Raw genomic sequence first — 24,456 nt, 5'->3', positions numbered from 1 at the left:
AGCATTGCGGACCTATGTTTACATGAACTTTTTTCTTTTGTTTTACTTTTAGGATAACAAAAACTATTTGCATATCTTCGTAAATCACACTGTGTATTGAAAGGCGAGAAGAATACAAATTTTGAATAATGTAAACTTTTTTAGACAAAAAGGTTGAGGTAAGAGTGGCAGTCTGGTTTCTACAGAAATGCTTTGTTATCATTATACCCTTTAAAAGCCATCGCTCACTTTGTTAAGCATAGTATGGTTCAGACCAATGATATGTGTGAAGATCACACGAAGTTTTACTGTGTCTTTTTGAATACATACTTTATTCTAAAATATTTCTCTTGAAATATAATTTAATAGGAACAGTTTACTCTCCCTATCTCACTGTTGAAAGAAGGTTTATCATTGCTCATTACCACACTGCACCATGTGGTACACAACAGCTTGAATATTGTTTGGAAATTTTATTTAACAAAAACGAAATCTAGCTTACTTGCTGTTGGCTGTTGTGCTGTCGAGAAATCTGCAACAGTGTCAAGACGCGAGGTAAGTGGAAATTCTGATTAGGGCCAGATAACTGTTTTACTCCAGTTGTGCATTTAATATAAATACAAGTTATATTCAGACGAGTTACAGTTCAATTCAGGTTAGGTTCTTTTAAGTCAAAGATCAACATGCGAGTTTAAGTAGGATACAAGTTTGTGGATACATAGTTTTAGTAATACCTAGACTTTTTTATAGAGTGGGATGTAAATTTGAGCTAAATTTCATGCCGAAAGACATAGCGGGGAACTTGCAACACTTGCAGTTATATTTGGTATTTATGCAGGGTAAAGTAACCGGTGGCCGCTACACGTCACAGGCTGCCACCCGCAAGCTACTGGCGTTTCTTCGACAAGGTGGTGACGTGCTTTTCCAGCAGGACAATGCACATGCACATACGGTTACTGCGACGCAGCGTCCTCCACGTAGTGTACAACTACTGCCCTGGCAGCAAGATCACGAGATCCCTCCCCAGGTAAACACATATGGGACACGGTAAAGCGGGAACTTCCTCGTTCTCCAGGGCTGGCAAGAACCATTGTTAAATTGCAACAAAAGATACAAGATGCTTGGGACACTCTATAGCAGGATGACGTTCGGCACTTTTATGACCTTTTGCATGCGAGAATACACGCCTGCATTGTGTAGTGTTATGACTGTTTTGGCATCCTTTGCAGTGACATGTGTGTTTCGTTTGGTCTGAATTCGTTATCGTACGCTCCTACAATCTACATCTACATGATTACTCTGCAATTCACATTTAAGTGCTTGGCAGAGGGTTCATCGAACCACAATCATATTATCTCTCTACCATTCCACTCCCGAACAGCGCGCGGGAAAAACGAACACCTAAACCTTTCTGTTCGAGCTCTGATTTCTCTTATTTTACTTTGATGATCATTCCTACCTATGTAGGTTGGGCTCAACAAAATAGTTTCCCATTCGGAAGAGAAAGTTGGTGACTGAAATTTCGTAAATAGATCTCGCCGCGACGAAAAACTTCTTTGCTTTAATGACTTCCATCCCAACTCGCGTATCATATCTGCCACACCCTCTCCCCTATTACGTGATAATACAAAACGAGCTGCCCTTTTTTGCACCATTTCGATGTCCTCCGTCAATCCCACCTGGTAAGGATCCCACAACGCGCAGCAATATTCTAACAGAGGACGAACGAGTGTAGTGTAAGCTGTCTCTTTAGTGGACTTGTTGCATCTTCTAAGTGTCCTGCCAATGAAACGCAACCTTTGGCTCGCCTTCCCCACAATATTATCTATGTGGTCTTTCCAACTGAAGTTGTTCGTAATTTTTACTCCGAAGTACTTAGTTGAATTGACAGCCTTGAGAATTGTACTATTTATGGAGTAATCGAATTCCAACGGATTTGTTTCGGAACTCGTGTGGATCACCTCACACTTTTCGTTATTTAGCGTCAACTGGCACCTTCCACACCGTACAGCAATCTTTTCTAAATCGCTTTGCAACTGATACTGGTCTTCCGATGACCTTACTAGACGGTAAATTACAGCATCATCTGCGTACAACCTAAGAGAACTGCTCAGATTGTCACCCAGGTCATTTATATAGATCAGGAACAGCAGAGGTCCCAGGACGCTTCCCTGGGGAACACCTGATATCACTTCAGTTTTACTCGATGATTTGCCGTCTATTACTACGAACTGCGACCTTCCTGACAGGAAATCACGAATCCAGTCGCACAACTGAGACGATACCCCATAGGCCTGCAGCTCGATTAGAAGTCGCTTGTGAGGAACGGTGTCAAAAGCTTTCCGGAAATCCAGAAATACGGAATCAACCTGAGATCCCCTGTCGATAGCGGCCATTACTTCGTGCGAATAAAGAGCTAGCTGCGTTGCACAAGAACGATGTTTTCTGAAACAATGCTGATTACGTATCAATAGATCGTTCCGTTCGAGGTGATTCATAATGTTTGAATACAGTATGTGCTCCAAAACCCTACTGCAAACCGACGTCAATGATAGAGGTCTGTAGTTCGACGGATTACTCGTACTACCCTTCTTAAACACTGGTGCTAGCTTTCCAATCTGTAGGTACAGATCTATCGGTGAGCTACCTGTCATCTCAGTTGTCCTTCAGCGTGTTGAAGTTTTTCCCCCCGGCAATGTACTTGATGAGCGTAAACATGACGGGGAACAGTGGCCGCCGCTGTACTCACCCGGAGAGCGAGAACGTGGCGAAGCTGTGCATCATGCGCAGGCTGAGGTCGCGCTCGCTCTCGGTGAAGGGCGTGCTCAGGTTGAGCGGCCTGCCGAACACGTACTCCACTTCGTCGCCGTGGATCACGCCCATCCACTGGCCCCACGGGTTGCTGCTCGTCCGCTGCCGGCACACAACCAAAGGAGCGCACAGTCAGACACCACCGAGTGGGGGGTTCAGAATTAAAGTACGACAAGTCCATCAGTAACAACGTATTTTCCTAAAATTCGCTAGCGAAGGGCCGGCGAGTGGATACCACAAAAATAAACGTACATATACATATATATTCACGTTGCTCTTCTGTTAGATTATTTCTTCCTCGTTGAGACTCTTCTCGTAACACTGCTACACGTGCGTCCCTTTCTTCGTCGGTTTCATTGCTCCGCGACGTCTTTTGTCTTTTCAGCTCTATTCGGGGTCGTGAAAAGTTGCTTTTAGGCTTGGGCAGTTACTCCAATATATTTTCACGTTCTTTATTATTACACAGAGAAAACAATTACTCCTCGGTTAAATGTTGAACTGGAATTGAATCACAGTTTTCTTGAACAGTTTTTTCTTTCATACTATTATAAATAATATTGACGATGCACACACTCTCTCTCTCTCACACTCACACACACACACACACACACACACACTATATATATATATATATATATATACGAGGGCAGTTCAATAAGTAATGCAACACATTTTTTTTCTGAAACAGGGGTTGTTTTATTCAGCATTGAAATACACCAGGTTATTCCCCAATCTTTTAGCTACACAACACTATTTTTCAACGTAATCTCCATTCAATGCTACGGCCTTACGCCACCTTGAAATGAGGGCCTGTATGCCTGCACGGTACCATTCCACTGGTCGATGTCGGAGCCAACGTCGTACTGCATCAATAACTTCTTCATCATCCGCGTAGTGCCTCCCACGGATTGCGTCCTTCATTGGGCCAAACATATGGAAATCCGACGGTGCGAGATCGGGGCTGTAGGGTGCATGAGGAAGAACAGTCCACTGAAGTTTTGTGAGCTCCTCTCGGGTGCGAAGACTTGTGTGAGGTCCTGCGTTGTCATGAAGAAGGAGAAGTTCGTTCAGATTTTTGTGCCTACGAACAAGCTGAAGTCGTTTCTTCAATTTCTGAAGAGTAGCACAATACACTTCAGAGTTGATCGTTTGACCATGGAGAAGGACATCGAACAGAATAACCCCTTCAGCGTCCCAGAAGACTGTAACCATGACTTTACCGGCTGAGGGTATGGCTTTAAACTTTTTCTTGGTAGGGGAGTGGGTGTGGCGCCACTCCATTGATTGCCGTTTTGTTTCAGGTTCGAAGTGATGAACCCATGTTTCATCGCCTGTAACAATCTTTGACAAGAAATTTTCACCCTCAACCACATGACGAGCAAGCAATTCCGCACAGATGGTTCTCCTTTGCTCTTTATGGTGTTCGGTTAGACAACGAGGGACCCAGTGGGAACAAACCTTTGAATATCCCAACTGGTGAACAATTGTGACAGCACTACCAACAGAGATGTCAAGTTGAGCACTGAGTTGTTTGATGTTGATCCGTCGATCATCTCGAACGAGTGTGTTCGCACCCTCCGCCATTGCAGGAGTCACAGCTGTGCACGGCCAGCCCGCACACGGGAGATCAGACAGTCTTGCTTGACCTTGCGGCGATGATGACACACGCTTTGCCCAACGACTCACCGTGCTTTTGTCCACTGCCAGATCACCGTATACATTCTGCAAGCGCCTATGAATATCTGAGATGCCCTGGTTTTCCGCCAAAAGAAACTCGATCACTGCCTGTTGTTTGCAACGCACATCCGTTACAGACGCCATTTTAACAGCTCCGTACAGCGCTGCCACTTGTCGGAAGTCAGTGAAACTATACGAGACGAAGCGGGAATGTTTGAAAATATTCCACAAGAAATTTCCAGTTTTTTCAACCAAAATTGGCCGAGAAAAAAAATGTGTTGCATTACTTATTGAACTGCCCTCGTATATATATATATATATATATATATATATATATATATATATATATATATATATATATATTGTTGTGTTCCACGTAGTCAGCGCGTACACAACTTTCCCACTAGACCGCGCCCCGCTAACCACAACAGCGCAGGCGCAGTGCTCGTCCGTCTCCGCACTACGAGATGGCGCTGCCTTAGAGACGGACCAAATTCTGCTTCTGCCGATCCGCATATTGATATGTAACGCAGCCAATGAGATTGCTGCTAACGTGGAACCTTTTCTCCTCACGGATCACACTCATGTAGTGATACCTGAATGTGCGAGGTATTATAACGAGTGTACAGACCTTCGATTAGCCAGTCTGCATTTGTCTGCATTAGTCTGTACCAGTCCATAGTCAAGTTTCAGTCTGCGCCTAATAAGATTACTATATTCCTGTACATAGCCGTGAAGATAAATGTATAGACATTTTTGTCAAGTACCAGAGATATATGTGAGAATAAGATTAACGTACCAATGCCAAAGGAACTTCAGATTGTCACCTGTAAACAGCATCCAGAATCAAGTTATGTAATGTCTACGCTTTTCATTAATTTAATAAATATGTGTGAAAATTAATCAAGTTCTGTTTAAAGTTGGTCACCGTCAATCTGCTACTCTAAGCGTGCAAGTGGCATTTCTATCGTCTGACCTAACGGCAGAAGATAAACACGCCACGATAAGACCACGAGACATATTGCTGACACTCGCCTACTTCGTCAGAGCGACAATTCAAATAATCTGATGGTGTGTGTACTGAAGGTCTTACAGTACGCACACCACACACACAGATATATATATATATATATATATCCTGTGATTGGGTATATTGTAAATAATTTAGGCGCACTACATATCCATATAGTGCGCCTCCATATTGTTTATAATAGGCCTCATCGCAGAAATATATATATACAGGGTGAAAAGTATTTAAACTGACAAACTCTGGGAGTTTGTAGGGGACATAAAAAAAATATTTTTCCCTAATGTCATTTTTTCCTATGAGGATTATTTAAACCGGTGGAGGCCGTATTACGATCTTCAGTTGTAGGAAACTGCTGTCCACCAGTGTAGTAGTGCATTGTCTCTGTTTACTAATGGAGCGATACACCTGGAGTGAGTACACTGATATGGTTGGTGCGTACTACGTAGCGCACCACAACGGACGAGCTGCACAGTGGGTTTATCAACAACAATATCCTAATCGCCGTATCCCGCATCATGCGACCTTTGCTGCTGTGTACCAACGTCTGCGCGAGACCGGGTCATTTAGCAGATTACCTGGACAGGGACGCCGTCGCACGGTAAGAACGCTGCAATTTGAGGAAGCTATCTTGCAGCATGTGGACTGGGATCCTTCAATCGGCACTTGTGCAATTGAACGTGACATGGGGACGAATCAGACGAATGTACGAACAGTCCTTCGAGAGCAACTGTAACGTCCATTTCACTTACAGCGCGTCCACTATCTGGAACCAGTTGGTTATCCACCCAGAGCACAGTTTTCGCAGTGGTACCTGGAACAGTGTGAAATGCATCCTACATTTCCATCCTCTGTGTCGTTTACCGAGGAAGCAACGTTCGGGCGTGATGGAGTCTTCAACATGCACAATTCTCATGTTTGGAGTGAGGACAACCGACATGCCACAGTTGCTAGCTCTCATCAAGTGCGGTTCTACGTTAATGTGTGGGTCGGTGTTGTTGGGGACTGTTTAATTGGGCCGTATCTGCTACCTAGGCCATTAAATGGCAGGCACTACTACAGTTTTCTCGCCAGAGCATTGCTAGAATTGCTGGAAGACGTCGCGCTCCCTACAAGACAACGCATGTGGTACCAACATGACGGGGCGCCGGCACATTTCAGTCGTCGTGTGCGTCGACTCCTGGACCGATGGTTCGGCATTTTTGAAAATCTACTGTAATTGAAATTGCATTGTGTTAATGTGTTGTGTCTTGGTCATCAAAAAATGGAAAAGTGTTTGTTGGTTTAATTAATTTGCCGCCAGAAAAATCTTCTTCTACCGGTTTAAATATTCCTCATTGGAAAAAATGACATTAGGGAAAAAGACTTGTTTTGTTGCCCCCTACAACCTCCCAGAGTTTGTCGGTTTAAATACTTTTGACAATATATATATATATATATATATATATATATATATATATATATATATATATATATAGTGCGTCTCAATATTATTTATAATAGGCCTAATCGCTAATCGCAGGAGCCGCGCGGGATTAGCCGAGCGGTCTTGGGCGCTGCAGTCATGGACTGTGCGGCTGGTCCCGGCGGAGGTTCGAGACCTCCCTCGGGCATGTCCGTAGGATAATTTAGGTTAAGTAGTGTGTAAGCTTAGGGACTGATGACCTTGGCAGTTAAGTCCCATAAGATTTCACACGCATTTGATCATAATCGCAGGAAAAAGTATGAAAGGAAAAACTGCTCACGAAAACTGTGATGCAAATCTAGTTCAACATTTAAGCGAAGAGTAATTAATATCTCCGTGTAATAATAAACAACGTGAAAATATGTTGGAGTAAACTGGCCAAGCCTAAAAGCAGCTTTTCACGACCCCGAATAGAGTTGGAAAGACAAAAGACGTCGCGGAGCAACGAAACCGAGCAAGAAACAGAAGCACGTGTAGCAGTGTTACGACAGGAGTCTCAACGAGGAAGAAATAATGTAACAGAACAGCAACGTGAAAACATTAGCGATACAGGTCGGAGGACAAGAAAGCAGTCATACACAAAAAACACGAAAAAGACCGGATAGCAATAAAAGAGATGAAGAGAATGCAGAAGTAATAAATAATTTTCGCTTAGGAAATCACGTACCGGCACAATCACTGAAGACATCGTCAGATGCTGGATGCTCATGGCGGCAAGGATATCACTGTCTTAAAAATGAGGCATTTCATTACTATCAACTATAACATATAATCGACAGCCAAGTATAGCAATCGAGAGAATTGATGTACTATGTAAATATCGTAAGGCAAAAAACTTTAAAGGAGAAACACGAAGTATATGCTACCCAAGTGGTAAAATTACCGTGACTGGACCAAAATTACTTCCACTTGAAATTTTTGAATATATGGATGGCGAAACACTGATATCAAAGGACTTTCTGGGAAAAAAATAACACGCTGTAAAGCTTGCTTCCAAATATCAATTGGAGCAACAGTAACAACCAAGGAGGAAGATTTAATGCGGTGTTAAGTATCAAAGGACAAGTATGTCAATCTTGCCATTTCCAAATGAAACGTCGAAGTTATTATAAGTTTACTTTGTAGCAAAGAAGATGATGAAGCCGACAAGCGTTCTTTGAACATCACTGGATTGCCTCGAGATATAATTCTAGATTTCCAACATTTCCTACATATAATTCAGGAATTGGTACGAATATTTAAAAATCAAATCAAAAAAATAGTCGCAGACAATTACAAAATAATAATTCGAGCTGATAAGAGACCAACAAGCGAACATGAAAGACGGTTCACTGCACCTCAATCAAACGATATTGTGATACAAGGAAAAAGACTAAACGAGAAAGTCTTTCACTGAAATTTTTAGTCCATTATTACATTTATAAAACTATTGACAGAAAACTAAAACCCCAGCGAAGGGGGTTATTATCAGCTAGTAAATAAATAAAAGAAATTTGATTAACTGTTAACTTTCATTACCAGTGTTTTTTTTTAAGTAGGTACTGATATATAAGTAGGATGGAGAATCTGCAAATATTGTAGCTTCCAGGAAAATCTCAGATATACCAACTCATTGCCCATAATGTGTACACCAAAGGGGTCAGGACTTCATAAACACAAAAAAAATCATAAAAGACACAAATTTAGTCAACTGTCGTTGACTTTTATTCAGAACATACTTTTCGAAGGTATATTGATGTGCAAGGAAAATCCTGAACCTGAAATATAGAATATGACATTTGTTGTGTAAACACACATTCACTATTAACATGTAAGACAATTATGAAATGTGGTATAAAAATGATTAGAAAGAATACATATTTATCACAATTTTTAAAAAATATAAGTACATGACTAGATTACAATGCTTCCAAAAGGTAGCCAACCCCTTCCCCCCTCCCCCCCCCACCCAATTGTTATTGCGAGAGTTAAGGTCAATTTTCAGAAAAACTGTAGAAAAAGTAATGTAAGAACACAGAGTCATGCGGCAGTAACACTGAATAATATTTTCCACCGCTTCGAGTCAGGCGAAGTGGTCACAATGCCACGAGCTTTCGACCAAGCACCAAACGGGCATTGCCAAGTTCAACGACTTCCTGACGAGCGTCTGGCTCACCATTAAATACTCTAGATGGCGGCTGTGACGTCACATGTGCTCGCGGCATCGCCTTACAGCTGGGAGCGCCAGTGACGTCAGCCCGAGCACTTAGACTATTCAAGGTGTAACAAAATTTAGAAGATCGTAGAGGATGAAGTTCTGAATGTTTCGATATAAGGAACTTACTGTCGAAAACGCGAAATAAAGTTTGTACACCACTATGCTCTTTCTACGCTTTCGGTAGGCCAAATGAAACACCAGAACAATGTACGCTACTGGTCATTAAAATTGCTACACCAAGAAAAAATGCAGATAATAATCGGGTATTCATTGGACAAATATATTATACTAGAACTGACATGTGATTACATTTTCACGCAATCTGGGTGCACAGATCCTGAGAAATCAGTATCCAGAACAACCACCTCTGGCCGTAATAACGGCCTTGATACGCCTGGGCATTCAGTCAAACAGAGCTTGGATGGCATGTACAGGTACAGCTGCCCATGCAGCTTCAACACGATACCACAGTTCATCAAGAGTAGTGACTGGCGTATTGTGACGAGCAAGTTGCTCGGCCACCATTGACCAGACGTTTTCAATTGGAGAGAGATCTGGAGAATGTGCTGGCCAGGGCAGCAGTCCAACAGTTTCTGTATCCAGAAAGGCCCGTGCAGGACCTGCAACGTGCGGTCGTGCATTATCGTGCTGAAATGTAGGGTTTCGCAGGGATCGAATGAAGGGTAGAGCCACGGGTCGTAACACATCAGAAATGCAACGTCCGCTGCTCATACTGCCGTCAATGCGAACAAGAGGTGACCGAGACGTGTAACCAATGGCACTTCATATCATCATGCGGGGTGATACGCCAGTATGGCGACGACGAATACGCGCTTCCAATGTGCGTTCACCGTGATCTCTCCAAATGATGCGACAATGATGATACTGTAAACAGAACCTGTATTCATCCGAAAAAATAACATTTTCCATTCGTGCATCCAGGTTAGTCGTTGAGTAAACCATCGCAGGCGCTCCCGTCTATGATGCAGCGTCAAGGGTAACCGCAGCCACGGTCTCCGAGCTGATAGTCCGTGCTGCTGAAAACGTCGTCGAACTGTTCGTGCAGATGGTTGTTGTCTTGCAAACGTCCCCATCTGTTGACTCAGGGATCGAGACGTGGCTGCACGATCCGTTACAGTCATGCGGATAATATGCCTGTCATCTCGACTGCTAGTGATACGAGGCCGTTGGGATCCAGCACGGCGTTCCATATTACCCTCCTGAACTCACCGATTCCATATTCTGCTAACAGTCATTGGATCTCTACCAACGCGAGCAGCAATGTCGCGATACGATAACCCGCAATCGCGATAGGCTACAATCCGACCTTTATCAAAGTCGGAAACGTGATGGTACGCATTTCTCCTCCTTACATGAGGCATGACAACAACGTTTCACCAGGCAACGCCGGTCAACTGCCGTTTGTGTATGAGAAATCGGTTGGAAACTTTCCTCATGTCAGCACGTTGTAGGTGACGCCACCGGTGCCTTCCTCTTGTGAATGCTCTGAAAAGCTAATCATTGGCATATCACAGCATCTTCTTCCTGTCGGTTAAATTTCGCGTCTGTAGCACGTTATCTTCGTGGTGTAGCAATTGTAATGACCAGTAGTGTATGTACAAAAACATGCACTTATCTATTAGTAAGTAACATGTCAAAATTACGTGGAATAATTTTTGAATAAAGAAGAAAGAGCTTGGTACCACAGCTATTGTCAAATAAATATCCTAAGAGCTTTAAAAAGCAAACAAATAAACATCACAGTCGCTGTGTGTAGGTTGCGCTCTAGGGGCATGCTGGAAAATAATTACGACGTTGCTGGTTTCTATGGAAATGATAAAAGCCGTACCAAAGATGTAGCATCACGGCGATTCCCAAAGAGATAGCTGTGAATATCGACATGTGATGTTACATCTTTGGTACTACGTCCATCATCTCCCAAAAACCAGCAACATCGTAATTACTTTCCAGGATGCCCCTAGAGAGCAACTTACACACAGCGACTGTGTAGTTAATTTGTTTCCTTTTTAAAGCTCTTAATATATTTATTTGACAACAGCAGTGTCTTTTTTCTTTATTGTAAAACTATTCTACGTAGTTTTCACGTTTTATTTAATAACAGGTACATATTTGTGTACATAATTCTTTCGACTTATACCTGATTGGCTTATGCTGACATCATCCTGTCAGCTGTAGGTAAGGCCTCCAGTATTTGAGACATAGCTGTACTGCTTTCTCCAGCAGGTGACTATCGTCAATCAGCGGTTCCAGCTCCATGCGCAGCCATTGTTCATCAATATGCGTATATCTAAGTTTTGTAATTTTATAGCTAATTTTAAGTTCTTTTAAGATATCGCTGAATTTATATCCTGTATTACAGACTCAAGAGCCAATGAAACTGGTACACCTGCCTAATATCATGTATGGTCCCCGCGAACACGCACAAGCGCCGCAACACGACGTGGCACGGACTCGACTAATGTCTGAAGTAGTGCTGGAGGCAACTGACACGATGAATCCTGCTGGGCTGTCCATAACTCGGCAAGAGTACGCCGGGGGTAGAGATCTCTTCTCAATAGCACGTTGCAAGACATCCCAGAAATGCTCAATAATGTTCATGTCTGGGGAGCTTGGTGACCAGCGGAACTCAGAAGAGTGTTTCGGGAGCCACTCTGTAGCAACTGTGGACGCGTGCGCTGTCGCATTGTCCTGCTGGAATTTCCCACGTCCTTCGGAATACACAATGGATGAGAATGGATGCCGGTGATCAGACAGGATACGTGTCACCTGGCAAAGTCGTATCTAGACGTACCAGGAGTCCAGTATCACTCCGACAGCTCACGTCCCATACCATTACAGATCCTGCACCAGTTTTAACAGTCCGCTGCTGACATGTACCCCGCTCGCGACAATTTAATACGAGACTTGTCCTACCAGGCAACATGTTTGCAGCCATCAATAGTCCAATATCGGTGTTGACGGGCACTGGCGAGGCGTAAAGTTTTGTGTCGTGCAGTCATCAAGGGTACACGAGTGGGCCTTCGGTTGCGAATGGCCTTGTCGATGATGTTTCGTTGAATGATTCGCACGCTGACACTTGTTGATGGCCCAACATTGAAATCTGCCGCAATTTGTGGAGGGGCTGCAGTTCTGTCAAGCTGAACGATTCTCTTCAGTCGACGTTGGTCCCGTTCTCGCAGGACTTTTTCCGGCAGCGGTGACGGAGATTTGATGTTTTACCGGATTCCTGATATTCATGGTACGCCCGTGAAATGGTCGTACGTGAGAAAACCCGACTTCATCGCTACCTCGTAGATGCTGTGTCCCAACGCTCGTGCGCCGACAATAACACCACGCTCAAACGCACTTACATCTTGATAACCTGCCACTGTAGCAGCAGAAACCAATCTAATAACTGCGCCAGACACTTGTTGTCTTGTACAGGTGTTGCCGCCCGTACTGCTGTATTCTGCCTGTTTACGTATCTCTGTGGTTGATTACGCATGCCTACACCATTTTTTCTGGCACTTCAGTGTATTTCAGCTGTAGGTCTTAAGACGATAACATGGTAATCGAAACCGGTCACCTTTCAATAAATGTGCTTGTCATCTAGACTGTTATAATTATTTTCAAAGATGATAACCTACTGGCCTTTAAAATTGCTACACCACGAAGATGACGTGCTACAGACGCGAATTTCACCGACAGGAAGAAGGTGCTACGATATGCAAATGATTAGCTTTTCAGAGCATTCACACAAGGTTGGCGCCGGTGGCGACACCTACAACGTGCTGACATGAGGAAAGTTTCCAACCGATTTCTCATACACAAACAGCAGTTGACCGGCGTTTCCTGGTGAAACGTTGTTGTGATGCCTCGTTTAAGGAGGAGAAATGCGCACCATCACGTTTCCGACTTTGATAAAGGTCGGATTTTAGCCTATCGCGATTGCGGGTTATCGTATCGCGACATTGCGGCTCGCGTTGCTCGAGATCCAATGTCTGTTAGCAGAATATGGAATTGGTGGGTTCAGGAGGGTAATACGGAACGCCGTGCTCGATTCCAATGGCCTCGTATCGCTAGCAGTCGAGATGACAGGCATCTTATCCGCATGGCTGTAACGGATCGTGCAGCCACGTCCCGATCCCTGAGTCAACAGATGGGGACGTTTGCAAGACGACAACCATCTGCACGAACAGTTCGACGACGTTTCCAAAGCATGGACTGTCAGCTCGGAGACCGTGGCTGCGGCTACCCTTGACGCTGCATCACAGACAGGAGCGCCTGCGATGGTGTTCTCAACGACGAACCTGGGTGCACGAATGGCAAAACGTCATTTTTTCGGATGAACCCAGGTTCTGTTTACAGCATGATGATGTTCGTATCCGTGTTTGGCGACTTCGCGGTGAACGCACATTGGAAGCGTGTATCCGTCATCGCCATACTGTCGTATCACCCGGCGTAATGGTATGGGGTGCCATTGGTTACACGTCTCGGTCACCAACGTTCGCATTGACGGCACTTTGCACAGTGGACGCTACATTTCAGATGTGTTACGACCCGTGGCTCTACCCTTCATTCGATCCTTGCGAAACCCTACATTTCAGCAGGACGATGCACAACCGCATGTTGCAGGTCCTGTACGGGCCTTTCTGGATACAGAAAATGTTCGACTGCTGCCCTGGCCAGCACATTCTCCAGATCGCTCACCAACTGAAAACGTTTGGTTAATGGTGGCCGAGCGATTGACTCGTCACAATACGCCAGTCACTACTCTTGATGAACTGTGTTATCGTGTTGAAGCTGCATGGGCAGCTGTACCTGTACACGCCTTCCAGGCTCTGTTTGACTCAATGTCCAGGCGAATCAAGGCCGTTAATACGGCTAGAGGTGGTTGTTCTGGGTACTGATTTCTCAGGATCTTTGCACCGAAACTGCGTGAACATGTAATCATGTGTCAGGTCTAGTATAATATATTTGTCCAATGAATACCCGTTTATCATCTGCATTTCTTCTTGGTGTAACAATTTCAATGGACAGTAGTGTATTTTTATCACTGATTTCTCTAATAATGTTTCCAAAAATAATAAACTGCATTCTCGTTGGCAGAAATGTGTCCGTCGCCAGGGTTAGAAATAAGTATTTAGAATATAGATGTAGAATGTTAATGAAGTCTGTTTTACGTAAATTACCCTAAGAGGTTCCACATAAAAATTCAGAGGCATCAGTTTCCAGCACATCCTTATAGCAATTGTGGGATTTGACATGCGAAATAGTGATATGAAGAGCATTTATAACGGCCCTTGTTGCCATGTGACGATAAAAAAATGCCGTTATTTTTCGATCACATCTTTTACACGTCCAACGAGCGACCGCAATTATACGGTTGCTGGACGGTGGCCGCTTACCGCCAGAGAGGCGAGCATTTACCGGGCCGTTCTTTCGCAGTGAATGGAGTGACCCCCCGGCCGGTGACGTCAGAGTGACGTGGCCGGCTTGTACGCCATTCCAGCAGCCGATCCGCGGTCTGAATAATTCCCGACGCTGCCAACCCCGCCGCCGGAAATAGACCCGGCGCGTGGGTGGAACCACTGCACTCCCCCACCACAATGTCAGTGACGCACGGATTATGCTACCCCTGCACGACGCTGCGTGTCCGTGTCTGCATACTGTTCGCCGTCCTCCAAACACGCCAGCTGATCAAACATTAACGTCGGCTGTCTCCACGCTTCGACTTTATGACGGCTTGAACACTGTTGGGGACGCTTTGAAATGGTTCAGATGGCTCTGAGCACTATGGGACTTACCTTCTGAGGTCATCAGTCCCCTAGAACTTAGAACTACTTAAACCTAACTAACCTACGGAATCACACTCATCCATGCCCGAGGCAGGATTCGAACCTGCGACCGTAGCGGTCGCGCGATTCCAGACTGAAGCGCCTAGAACCGATCAGCCACTCCTGCCGGCGGACACTTTGAAGGAGGTGCCTGTCGAGCGATGGGTGCGCATACTTCCTTGTTGTTGTTGTTGTTGTTGTCTTCAGTCCTGAGACTGGTTTGATGCAGCTCTCCATCCTACTCGATCCTGTGCAAGCTTCTTCATCTCCCAGTACTTACTGCAACCTACATCCTTCTGAATCTGCTTAGTGTATTCATCTCTTGGCCGCCCTCTGCGATTTTTACCCTCCAACGCTAAATTGGTGATCCCTTGATGCCCCAGGAGATGTTCTACCAACCGCTCCCTTCTTCTAGTCACGCTGTGCCACAAACTTCTCCCCAATCCTATTCAATACCTCCTCATTAGTTACGTGATCTACCCACCTAATCTGCAACACTCTTCTGTAGCACCACATTTCGAAAGCTTCTATTCTCTTCTGCCGGCCGAAGTGGCCGCGCGGTTCTGGCGCTGCAGTGTGGAACCGCGAGACCGCTACGGTCGCAGGTTCGAATCCTGCCTCGGGCATGGATGTGTGTGATGTCCTTAGGTTAGTTAGGTTTAACTAGTTCTAAGTTCTAGGGGACTAATGACCTCAGCAGTTGACTCCCATAGTGCTCAGAGCCATTTTATTCTCTTCTTGTCCAAACTATTTATCGTCCATGTTTCACTTCCATACATGGCTACACTCCATACAAATACTTTCAGAAACGACTTTCTGACACTTAAATCTATACTCGACGTTAACAAATTTCTCCTTTTCAGAAGCGCTTTCCTTGCCATTGCCAGTCTACATTTTATATCCTCTCTACTTCGACCATCATCAGTTATTTTGCTCCCCAAATAGCAAAACTCCTTTACTACTTTAAGTGTCTCATTTCCTAATCTAATTCCCTCAGCATCACCCGACTTACTTCGACTACATTCCATTATCCTCGTTTTGATTTTGTTGATGTTCATCTTATACCCTCCCTTCAGGACACCGTCCATTCCGTTCAACCGTTCTCCCAAGTCCTTTGCTGTTTCTGACAGAATTACAATGTCATCGGTAAACCTCATTTTATTTCTTCTCCATGGATTTTAATACCTACTCCGAACTTTTCTTTTGTTTCCTTCACTGCTTGCTCAATATACAGACTGAATAGCATCGGGGATAGGCTACAACCCTGTCTCACTCCATTCCCAACCACTGCTTCCCTTTCATGCCCCTCCACTCTTATAACTGCCATCTGGTTTCAGTAGAAATTGTAAATAGCCTTTCGCTCCCTGTATTTTACCCCTGCCACCTTTAGAATTTGGAAGAGAGTATTCCAGTCAGCATTGTCAAACGCTTTCTCTAAGTCTACAAATGCTAGAAACGTAGGTTTGCCTTATCTTAATCTTTCTTCTAAGATAAGTCGTAAGGTCAGTATTGCCTCACGTGTTCCAACATTTCTACGGAATCCAAACTGATCTTCCCCGAGGTCGGCTTCTACCAGTTTTTCCATTCGTCTGTAAATACTTCCTTAACAGCCGAAATTAGAGAAGGTCTTGATGATGTTAAGCGGTCAGGTGCGTATACGTTCTAAATATATGTATGTGGTGTTCAGTGAGCCGTGGCGGCTCATATCGATAGTGCCACTCTGGTGGTTTATCTTTCCTGCCACGGTCATGGGGGGGGGGGGGGGGGGGGTTGCTCCGGGACGTGGTGGAAGACGGTTGTCGGGTTGACGCAGCGAGTGTGGGACCGGACCTATCGCACGGAGCTATACAAGCTGGCTCTGAACGGAAGGCGCCGTAGCAGGCAGCGGGAAGCGGGCGTCCTGTAATTTGTGTGAAGGAGTAACGATTTTTGCATCGGATGTCCCAGTGGTTCCAGAGAGTTGCGGTGGCTGCTTTCGGAGAAGAGAATTGGCAAGAGCTTGTGTCTACGCTCTTTTCCGTACGATGTTGCTGACTGCCGTTATAAACGGGTGAAAATCAGAGAGGGTGTATTGACTATACGGGAAGTAGTGATGTAAAATTACATTTCTGATTGAATCTCACTTGCACTGTGACAATTTATAGGCGAAAACTGTGGTGGTTTCATTAGGTCTGGTTCTTTGCTGTGCAACTAAGGGAGTCAGTTATTTGGGGTAACTGAGGGGTCTAAGTGATACGTTCTCCACCTTTTTGTCTATGGCTTTGCGAATCGAAATCGTGGGGGGGAGTACACTTGTGAGTAATTTGCTATTGTATTGAAGGTTATGTTGTAAAGACTGTCCTCTGGTGTGTTAAATCACGCGCTGATTTGTAGCCAATCTAAGCAGAAGTAACCATTGCTACTTGCTTATGTGCTACTGTCCTTATGATTGGCGTTGTTTGTCTTTTGATGGTGGGTGTGCTCACGTTTAAAAAAAATTACGGCTACTATTCACAAGGGTTGTGTAGTAAGGAAATTGCTTAAGCTTTTATCATATGCTGGTCTGTTCGCCTATCACATTGTCTTTCTATACAGTAACTGAAGGAATGTGTATGGTGGTTTAAGATTGTAAGCTGACTAGTATTTGAACTGGTGTTGAGGTTAAGGGCGAGATCAGCATCCCGCAAACCCGCACGCTGCACGTGTTAAATGTTCCGCTATTGGGGAGCCGGCTCTCTGTTCTGGGATTTTGTAAGGATACGTGATGAGTGCATCGCTGTAGTTTTTCGCGTGCTAAATTGCGGGGCTAGACTTGTGATGTATGTTATGTTGAAAGGGAATTAACTGTACCAAACTTAAGAGAGCTTTTAGTTTGTCTTAGGTCTGTACATGGAATGATGTTGATATTTTGTCGATTGCGGCAATAACTTCCTGTGTGGAGAGATCCTCTGAGGGGCTTGTATTGTACTGTTGCAGTGTAGTCCATCTGAAACTTGCTGCTTAAAACTTGGGACTGCAGCTTGGTTGGTTGGTTGGTTGGTTGGCTGGTTTTGGGGGGAAGAAACCAAACAGCGAGGTCATCGGTCTCATTGAATTAGGGAAGGAAGTCGGCCGTGCCCTTTCAGAGGAACCATCCCGGCATTTGCCTGGAGCGATTTAGGGAAATCACGGAAAACCTAAATCAGGATGGCCGGGCGTGGGATTGAACCGTCGTTCTCCCAAATGCGAGTCCAGTGTGCTAACCACTGCGCCACCTCGCTCGGTGGGACTGCAGCTCTCTGATGTTACATATTACTGTTTAATCTTAAATGTCTTGGATGTAATATGGTTGTTGAGGATTATGTAATTAATTTTGATCGCTGGTTCCTTAAAGGAAGTATTTCGTTTTAAAATATGTGCTCGGTCAGAGCTTATTTAAACAGGATTTTAACTCATCATTCAAATTTTCTAGTCTTGCTTTCTTAAAAGGCTTTCAGTTAAATGATTGCTATTTTCCTGTTTAAATATTTCAGTGACTTAAAGGAAAAGAATATTATTTTGTAATTTTGTACTGATTGTTCCTTTTGGGTAATACCTGACTTATGTGTTAAATAATGAGTGACTAGTCAATGGTGATGCACTGTCCTATTGCTAGCCTAACCCTTCCAATCCACAGCCTATTGAGCTGCTTTGTGTTGAAATTGTATTCAGAACACCCCTCTGACCTGACACCTCATTCAGTTTTATCAGACATGTCGGAAGGACAGATGAGTCAAAACACAAAGACCACCTGCCTAACAGCTTGTTTGTACAACTTTGGACTGAAGTACATTACTGATCCTACGGTAGGTTTGCGGAGGTGTGTGGCACAGATGTCTATGCACAGGTCAAGTAATTCGCGTAAATAACACGTCGCTGATTTGCGTAAGCGGTGATGGTGGCCGATAGCTATCCAAATGGCCATATGATGTACATCAGGCGATTTTGTTAGCCGAGGCATCAACGTGAATTCGCTATAACGCTCGTCAAACCACTGTGGCACGGTTCTGGCTCCGAGACGAGGACAATATTAATATTAATCCATTAAATTTCGGGCATGCAGCCGCGCAAATAAAATTTCTTCCACTGATATTTCGGCCGCGTATCGTCCGGCCATCCTCAGAGTGAGTCACAAGACTGACGATAAGGTTTTTTTTTTTATAGTATTTCAATTCCCCATTGGGGTGGGCTGGCAGGAGCATACGCACTGCTCTTCAGCCGAAAGACATAGAACAAACAATAGAAGACAGTTAAAAATATACAAAGGAGAAAATATGGTGAACATAGATATAAAAAAAGGGGGAACATCATGGAAGGCAATAGACAAAGAAAGGGGCGACTGTAAAATGGAGATAAAAACCGTAAAAAAAGTAGTGCACACAAAAAACTACACACTGCGACAATTAAAAGAACACAAGGCACAGTACGACTGGAGCATAAAAGTATCGACGGATGGTGTAGCACATAACAAACACTGACAGTGAACCTCAAGGCAGCACACAACTAAAATCGCACCTCTTGATGTACAGGAGAAACAGCACTAAACACAACACTGACGTGGCACACTGATGATGATCAAAACGGAGGATCTGCCAGGCACAAGGAGATGAGGGAGACCGGAAGAAGGGAGGGAGGGGAAGAGATGGGGGAGAGGAGCGGGGAGCGCGCTGAAGAGGGCCAGGTAGGGAGGGATGTGGGAAGGAAAGAGGCAAGTATGGGGTGCAGGGTCTCAGGGGAGGGGAGAAAAGGAGGAAAATCCGCTCCGGGAGAAGGAGGGAAGAGGAAAAAAGTGGGCCCTGGGGAGGGGGGGAGGGAACAAGGCCTGGTTATAGTTGGAAGGAAGGGTAGATATCACGGTGAAGTTCAACATCCGGGAGGGGGAGGCGCTGGAAATTGCCCTGATGAAGGAGATGGAGTGTGTGGAGGTGGAGAGAGGGAGGGATACAGCGATAGAGGCGCGGCAACGGGCGGGGGGTGGAGTGGAAGGAGGAAACCAGAGGGTGGGGGGGATCAAACCTGTGGACAATGTAAAGGATGTGGAGATGTTGGAGGGACAGGAGGAGGTGGGGGAAGGGGATCAGTTCATACAGGAGCCGTGTGGGGGAAGGAAGGCGGATACAGAAGGCAAGGCAGAGCACATGGCGTTCGAGGATGTGGAGGGCCTTGTAAAAGTGGGTGGGTGCGGAGATCCAGGCAATGCTGGCACAACAGAGGATAGGACGGGTGATGGATTTGTAGGTGTGGAGGATGGCACAAGGATGCAATCCCCACGTCCGGTCAGACAGGAGTTTCAGAAGGCGGAGGCGGGAATGGGCTTTCTGCTGGACGGTCTGGAGATGAGGGGTCCAGGTGAGGTATCAGTCGAGGGTGAGGCCAAGGTATCTCAGGGTGGGGGTGAGCTGGATGGCACGACCATAAAGGGTGAGGCAGAAATCATGAAGTCGAAAGGAACGGGTGGTGAGGCCTATGATGATTGCCTGGGTTTTGGAGGGGTTGAAACGGAGGAACCACTGGTTACACCAAGTGGTGAACTGGTTAAGTTGGATTTGGAGGATACGTTGGTGACTGTTGAAGGGTAGAATAGGACGACAAGGAGCCAAGCGCAGGCTTAAATGCTCCACCGCGGCGGTACTGCGCATGCGGGTTACAGATGCTGGTCGGCGGCAGAGACATACGCTTACACGTGCGCCGCCTGTGGCGAAGGCGTACAGACATTCGATTCGCTTATCGTTGTATGATCAGCGGCGGTGACCCCACGACGACTTCTCTGCAGTTTAATTACTCCAAGAGCCGGATTCCATGCAGTGTCCAAATTAAAACCATTATCTCTATTTATTAAATTATTAGCTAATGCCGGCCGCGGTGGTCTAGCGGTTCTAGGCGCTCAGTCCGAAACCACATGACTGCTACGGTCGCAGGTTAGAATCCTGCCTCGGGCATGGATGTGTGTGGTGTCCTTAGATAAGTTAGGTTTAAGTAGTTCTAAGTTCTAGGGGACTGATGACCACCGATGCTAAGTTCCACAGTCCTCAGAGCCATTTGAACCATTTATTAGCTAATCTAATCTCTATAGCTTCCTTGAAGACAGGTTCCCAAAAAGAAGATGTGGATGTCAAAATCTTCACATCACTGTAGATCATTGAGTGCCCTGTATCAATACAATGTTCGGCCACAGCTGACTTGTCTGGCTGTAATAAGCGTGTGTATCTTCGGTGCTCCACACACCTCTCATGAATGGTACGTGTTGTTTGACCTATGTACGATTTCTCACAACTTCCGCAAGGAATCTTATACACATCCGCTTTAAGAAGCTGTAAATCGTCCTTCACAGAGCCGAGTAAAGCTGCAGTCTTCGGTGGGGGCCGGAAGATCACCTTAACAGCCGATTGGAACTGCCTTCTCAGGTGGACTCTGTTATTTGACGCCCTGTCATAAATTTGACGGGTAGGATCTGGACGAAGCTACGTTGTCTGTCTCAAGTAAAGGGCTAAACTTTACCCCTACTCCAAAGACTCTGCCGATATCATCTTTCATCAGTGCAATTGAAGAAGCTGTCCGACCACTATCAGAGGATTCTGTGGAAGAAATCAGACGAGAAACCAGTCAAGCAATTATGAAGCATCGTCTACAAAGAAGCAATGTTTCCAAGGAAGAAAGATGTGCAGGAGGTTTCTAAGCTGTCAGTGTGTCTTCCATTACTACCGCAGGTCCATGCAAGTGGAGCAAAATGTCTCCCATACCATAATACTGCTCCCACCAGCCCGTGTCCGTGGCGCATTGCACGTTTCGAGCCGCCATTCACTTCTAGAATAGCGTTTGTGGAGACGACCAGCGAGCTAGTGTAGCAAAAATGTGATTCACCCGAAGAGTCCACACGTTTCCATTGGTCGACGGTCGAATCCTAATGGTCCCACACCCACTGGAGTCGTAACTGACAATGCCGTTGGATCAACATGTCAACATGTAGGGGTGGTCTGCTGTGGAGGTCCTTAACAGAGTACGATAAACGGTCTGCTGCGAAACAAAAAAATGTTCAAATGGTTCTGAGCACTATGGGACTTAACATCTGAGGTCATCAGTCCCCTAGAACTTAGAACTACTGAAACCTAACTAACCTAAGGACATCACACACATCCATGCCCGAGGCAGTAGGCCTATTCGAACCTGCGACCGCAGCGGTCGCGCGGTTCCAGACTTTAGCGCCTAGAACGGCTCGGCCACTCTGGCCGGTGCTGCGAAACACTTGTGCGTGCACCAGTATTGTGCTGTTTCGGCAGAGATGCCGCAGACCACCATCTACCCTTCTTTGCCGAGCAGACGAGCCTCGAAACCACACTTTCTGTGAAGGGTCGTGGACGTCCAACCATTTAGCGCCTACTGGTAGTTACACTGACCTCTTTCTGAAGATGCTCATGATAGTAGCATGTCAAGACTCGACCACCTTGGACGTTTTTGAGATACTCGTTCACGGGCTCTGCGTAGTAACTGAGCCGTGGCGCGGCTGGCGACAGTTTTCCCGCACTTAGAATGGCATCGCTGCCATCGATTATAGGGTCACCGTCTTTGCCTACCATCTGGTGAGCAAGATGTGTGACACAGGCGAAATACCCTCAGACTTCAATATAATAATTCCAACCCCAAAGAAAACAGGTGTTGACACATGTGAAAATTACCGAACTATCAGTTTAGTAAGTCACAGCTGCAAAATACTAACGCGAATTCTTTACAGACGAATGGAAAAACTGGTAGAAGCCGACCTCGAGGAAGATCAGTTTGGATTCCGTAGGAATGTTGGAACACGTGAGGCAATACTGACCTTACGACTTATCTTAGAAGAAAGATTAAGGAAAGGCAAACCTACGTTTCTAGTATTTGTAGACTTATAGAAAGCTTTTGACAATGTTGACTGGAATACTCTGTTTCAAACTCTAAAGGTGGCAGCGGTAAAATACAGAGAACTAAAGACTATTTACAATTTGTACAGAAACCAGATGGCAGTTATAAGAGTCGAGGGACATGAAAGGGAAGCAGTGGTTGGGAAGGGAGTAAGACAGGGTTGTAGCCTCTCCCCGATGTTATTAAATCTGTATATTGAGCAAGCAGTGAAGGAAACGAATGAAAAATTTGGAGTAGGTATTAAAATGCATGGAGAAGAAATAAAAACTTTGATGTTCGCTGATGACAGTGTAATTCTGTCAGAGACAGCAAATGACCTGGAAGAGCAGTTGAACGGAATGGGTAGTGTATTGAAAGGGGGATATAAGATGAACATCAACAAAAGCAAAACTAGGATAATGGAATGTAGTCGAATTAAGTCAGGTGATGCTGAGGGAATTAGATTAGGAAATGAGACACTTAAAGCAGTAAAGGAGTTTTGTTATTTGGGGAGCAAAATAACTGATGATGGTGGAAGTGGAGAGGGTATAAAATGTAGACTGGCAATGGCAAGGAAAGCGTTTCTGAAGAAGAGAAATTTGTTAACATCGAGTATAGAGTTAAGTGTCAGGAAGTCGTTTCTGAAAGTATTTGTATGGAGTGTAGCCATGTATGGAAGTGAAACATGAACGATAAATAGTTTGGACAAGAAGAGAATAGAAGCTTTCGAAATGTGGTGCTTCAGAAGAATGCTGAAGATTAGATGGGTAGATCATATAACTAATGAGGAGGTACTGAATATAATTGGGGAGGAGTTTGTGGCACAACTTGACAGGAAGAAGGGACCGGTTGGTATGACATGTTCTGAGGCATCAGGGGATCACAAATTAGCATTGGAGGGCAGCGTGGAGGGTAAAAGTCGTAGAGGGAGACCAAGAGGTGAATGCACTAAGCAGATTCAGAAGGATGTAGGTTGCAGTAAGTACTGGGAGATGAAGAAGCTTGCACAGGATCGAGTAGCATGGAGAGCTGCATCAAACCAGTCTCAGGACTGAAGACCACAACAACATCTTTGCCTTCGGCGATTCAGGCCGGTGGTCGGGTGGTTAACGGGCAGGGAGAAAAGAGACAGTGGAGTGGAGATTCGCAGGGTCGGAGGTGGCTTGTTGACGTTTACCGTGAGGCCTGTGGTACGACGCCTGTACGCTATGGGCAGGGTCAGCGACAGATCCCGGCAGTGACTTGATGGGACCTCGGGTTTGTGCACTGTTGTGTTTTGGGGCTTTTCTGCTGCGAGGGCATGTATAGGTTCTGGTTACTGGCCACTGAAATTGAGACGTGTCTACGGCGTGACGGAGGAAATGTGTGATGCTCGCCGCTGCTGCATGTGAAAACGCTTCGTCTGCCTCGTGTCTGTGCAGGAGATTACGTGAAGTAAATAGCTGATAGCACGGCGAGGTCTTGCTCTCACGCGGAGTTGAATATATTTCGGAATTACTGAATGGTGAAGATATCCCACGTGTAAAGCAAATGTAGCCATTTGCGCCAGACTACGGTACTGTTTTATTCTGCTTGAATCTGTGTCAGTTAA

At 45.2% G+C, this 24,456-nt stretch overlaps 1 protein-coding gene across 1 annotated transcript in view; it reads right to left on the bottom strand.

Annotated features, from left to right (window-relative positions):
* The window catches only part of LOC124719030 (acetylcholinesterase-like), an 866,528-nt gene that overhangs the window by 53,727 nt on the left and 788,345 nt on the right, over window positions 1-24,456 (bottom strand). Inside the window, exon 9 of the mRNA XM_047244699.1 lies at window positions 2,729-2,892. Within this exon, the coding sequence (XP_047100655.1) occupies window positions 2,729-2,892 (164 nt within the window). The remainder of the gene's footprint in view (window positions 1-2,728; window positions 2,893-24,456) is intronic.

The sequence above is a fragment of the Schistocerca piceifrons genome, chromosome 10 (genome assembly GCF_021461385.2).
Source record: "Schistocerca piceifrons isolate TAMUIC-IGC-003096 chromosome 10, iqSchPice1.1, whole genome shotgun sequence".
NCBI classification, from domain to species: Eukaryota; Metazoa; Arthropoda; class Insecta; order Orthoptera; family Acrididae; genus Schistocerca; species Schistocerca piceifrons.
This window is presented reverse-complemented; position numbering and strand designations above follow the sequence as displayed.